Source organism: Limulus polyphemus, unplaced genomic scaffold, assembly GCF_000517525.1.
Source record: "Limulus polyphemus unplaced genomic scaffold, Limulus_polyphemus-2.1.2 Scaffold5623, whole genome shotgun sequence".
Classification (NCBI taxonomy): Eukaryota; Metazoa; Arthropoda; class Merostomata; order Xiphosura; family Limulidae; genus Limulus; species Limulus polyphemus.
Window position 1 is genome coordinate 32,435 of NW_013671233.1, and position 3,924 is coordinate 36,358.

Below are 3,924 nucleotides of genomic sequence, written 5' to 3' on the forward strand. Positions count from 1 at the left end.
ATTATAAATAGTGATATGACAGTTATGTATTATTATAAATAGTGATATGACAGTTATGTATTGTTAAATATTCTGATATGACAGTTATGTATTGTTATAAATACTTATATGACAGTTATGTATTGTTAAATATTCTGATATGACAGTTATGTATTATTATAAATATTGATACAACAGTTATGTATTCTTGTAAATAGTGATATGACAGTTATGTATAATTATAAATAGTGATATGACAGTTATGTATTATTATAAATACTGATATGACAGTTATGTATTCTTATAAATAGTGATATGACAGTTATGTATTCTTATAAATACTGATGGTATGACAGTTATGTATTCCTATAAATAGTGAAATGACAGTTATGTATTCTTATAAATACTGATATGAAAGTTATGTATTCTTATAAATACTGCTGGTATGACAGTTATGTATTCTTATAAATACTGATATGAAAGTTATGTATTCTTATAAATACTGCTGGTATGACAGTTATATATGTTAACTCGTATTATCCAGACTTAGATATCGTAAAAAAAAGATGGTAGTGGCTTTGTGTTAAATGTGTTACGTTTTCTTCAGATTTTTGACCCTGTGTTAAATGTGTTATGTTTTCTTCAGATTTTTGACCCTGTGTTAAATGTGTTACTTTTTCTTCAGATTTTTGACCCTGTGTTAAATGTGTTACGTTTTCTTCAGATTTTGACCCATCTGATAACATGTCTATCACGTGGGTAGGCGGAAAACCACCCTTGGATGTACCTCCCTGCGGCTATGATGGCAGTGAGTGTAGACCACCCCCAGGTAGGAAACATGAACTACTTTAATTAATGTTACTCCTGTATTGTCTTGGAGATGATTGTTATCCAGGTTTTCTTCTCATGTCTTGTGGAACAACATTCTTTTGTAAAGAACTCTGCATCAGTTGATATAGGTTAGATTAAGTATTATTATATAAAGTAAAAAGGATCATTTTGCCAGTAATCACATTGAAATATCGGTATTTGAATATATCTTTCTGTAACAGCCATTATCTGAAATAAGCATGTTTCTGAAGTTGTTATCATCCTATGTAGCTAGATTACAAATTCAAATAGTGTTAATTGGATAAAATTATGAAGCAAAGTTTAATTATCAGTCGTACGCACGCCTGTGCAGGTCTGGAAAATCTGGAATTTTGCCTGAAGAATTAATATGGCCACTTTGCAAATACAGAAATAGCTAGACACTTACCATATTTTTAGTTCATGATTTTATCACCAGGTAACAGGAGTTTTTTATTTTCAAGACTGTAGATCAGCTGTTTGTACCTATTTTAGCATCATCCACTGACTTTTATCACTTTTCAGAAATGACCAGGAAAATAGTAGCCGCTGTTCTGGCTGTTCTTCTTGCAGTCGTTATCGTTGTAACGAGAATTACGTACAGGTATGTATATAGTCGGTGTTAGAGTGTGGGTTTTACAGGGAGTTGATCGTACTTTATTAATACGTTATAATGCGGTTGCCACGTTTGGGAGTCGTGATGCCACTGTCAAAAATGCGATGCTGCCATGAATAGATTTATGAGAACAGGTGGTCCCAGCCCCTTTTCAAAGAAGGATGTTCATATAGATACTTTATTGAAAATGGACATAAAACTCGTTATGACTGGAACAGGTTCTAAAAACATGCCCCCAGTTAATTCGCAGTAATGCCCTTGTCATAAAGCTGGTTCCAAAACTACGCCCAAGATTAATCCAGAACCACGCTCTTGTTATGGAACTGGTTCTGAAATTATGCCTGAAATTAACCCAGAGCAACACGTTTGTTATGAAGCTGGGCATATCTCATGGTAACATTTACAAGATAGTAAAACAAGCATTTGAAGATTAACACTCATAAACTTCTGCTCACTCTTCAAAACCAGTAGTTATTTTCATGAGAAAGATGTTCAAAAAAACTAGATTCACAACAATTAATATTATATTAATAATATAACAGTGGAGACGACTGTTATATTATAACGTATTTAACGTATTTTTATAATGAATCAAAGAAAGTTTTTTTAACCATTGACATCACAAATTATTCATATAATAAAAATATATGAAAGATGATGAATATTCACATAAGCATAACAGTAAGTTTACTGAAGTCAGGTGATAGAACATAGTGTTAGCTAAATGTAACAGTAAGTTTACTAAGTCAGGTTATAGAACATAGTGTTAGCTAAACGTAACAGTAAGTTTACTAAGTCAGGTGATAGAACATAGTGTTAGCTAAACGTAACAGTAAGTTTACTGAAGTCAGGTGATAGAACATAGTGTTAGCTAAATGTAACAGTAAGTTTACTAAGTCAGGTTATAGAACATAGTGTTAGCTAAACGTAACAGTAAGTTTACTGAAGTCAGGTGATAGAACATAGTGTTAGCTAAACGTAACAGTAAGTTTACTAAGTCGGGTGATAGAACATAGTGTTAGCTAAACGTAACAGTAAGTTTACTGAAGTCAGGTGATAGAACATAGTGTTAGCTAAACGTAACAGTAAGTTTACTGAAGTCAGGTTATAAAACATAGTGTTAGCTAAACGTAACAGTAAGTTTACTGAAGTCAGGTTATAAAACATAGTGTTAGCTAAATGTAACAGTAAGTTTACTGAAGTCAGGTGATAGAACATAGTGTTAGCTAAATGTAACAGTAAGTTTACTGAAGTCAGGTGATAGAATGTAGTGTTAGCTAAACATAACAGTAAGTTTACTAAGTCAGGTGATAGAACATAGTGTTAGCTAAACGTAACAGTAAGTTTACTGAAGTCAGGTGATAGAACATAGTGTTAGCTAAACGTAACAGTAAGTTTACTGAAGTCAGGTTATAAAACATAGTGTTAGCTAAACGTAACAGTAAGTTTACTGAAGTCAGGTGATAGAATGTAGTGTTAGCTAAACGTAACAGTAAGTCTACTGAAGTCAGAAAGTCAAACTAAGCATATCCAAGAGTATAAAAACGTTTCATATTCATACGTATGATATTCATGATCATAATTTTTTTATTTAGGAACTGGGTTTATGAGCAGCAGATAGCTGGCCTTTTGTGGAAAATTGACCCCCGTGATCTACGGAAATATGGTTTTAATGAATTTGTTCTATCCAATAGCAGAGTAAGTCAACACAGACAGATGATGTAAAATGAAATAAAAGTTAAACATTTAAAATATTTTTGAGTTAAACAGATAAACCTGATATATGGGAGTAGGATGAACTAAACAGGTAAACCTGAACTGTAACAAAGGATCAGTTAAACAGATAAACCTGAACTGTGACAAAGGATCAGTTAAACAGATAAACCTGAACTGTAACAAAGGATCAGTTAAACAGGTAAACCTGAACTGTAACAAAGGATCAGTTAAACAGATAAACCTGAACTGTAACAAAGGATCAGTTAAACAGGTAAACCTGAACTGTAACAAAGGATCAGATAAACAGATAAACCTGAACTGTAACAAAGGATCAGTTAAACAGATAAACCTGAACTGTGACAAAGGATTAGTTAAACAGATAAACCTGAACTGTTACAAAGGATCAGTTAAACAGGTTAACCTGAACTGTAACAAAGGATCAGTTAAACAGGTTAACCTGAACTGTAACAAAGGATCAGTTAAACAGGTTAACCTGAACTGTAACAAAGGATCAGTTAAATAGGTTAACCTGAACTGTAACAAAGGATCAGTTAAACAGATTAACCTGAACTGTGAGAAAGGATTAGTTAAACAGGTAAACCTGATCTGTGACAAAGGATCAGTTAAACAGGTAAACCTGAACTGTAACAAAGGATCAGTTAAACAGTATAACCTGAACTGTAGAACAAAGGATCAGTTAAACAGGTTAACCTGAACTGTAACAAGGATCAGTTAAACAGGTTAACCTAGAACTGTAGAGTAAG

General features: G+C 32.7%; 1 protein-coding gene across 1 annotated transcript in view; it reads left to right on the forward strand.

Annotated features, from left to right (window-relative positions):
• Window positions 1-3,924, forward strand: part of LOC106472802 (receptor-type guanylate cyclase Gyc76C-like) — a gene marked incomplete at its 5' end in the record, with an annotated part of 30,239 nt that overhangs the window by 9,502 nt on the left and 16,813 nt on the right. Inside the window, 3 exons of the mRNA XM_022401346.1 lie at window positions 704-808; window positions 1,354-1,432; window positions 3,040-3,142. Of these exons, the coding sequence (XP_022257054.1) occupies window positions 704-808; window positions 1,354-1,432; window positions 3,040-3,142 (287 nt within the window). The remainder of the gene's footprint in view (window positions 1-703; window positions 809-1,353; window positions 1,433-3,039; window positions 3,143-3,924) is intronic.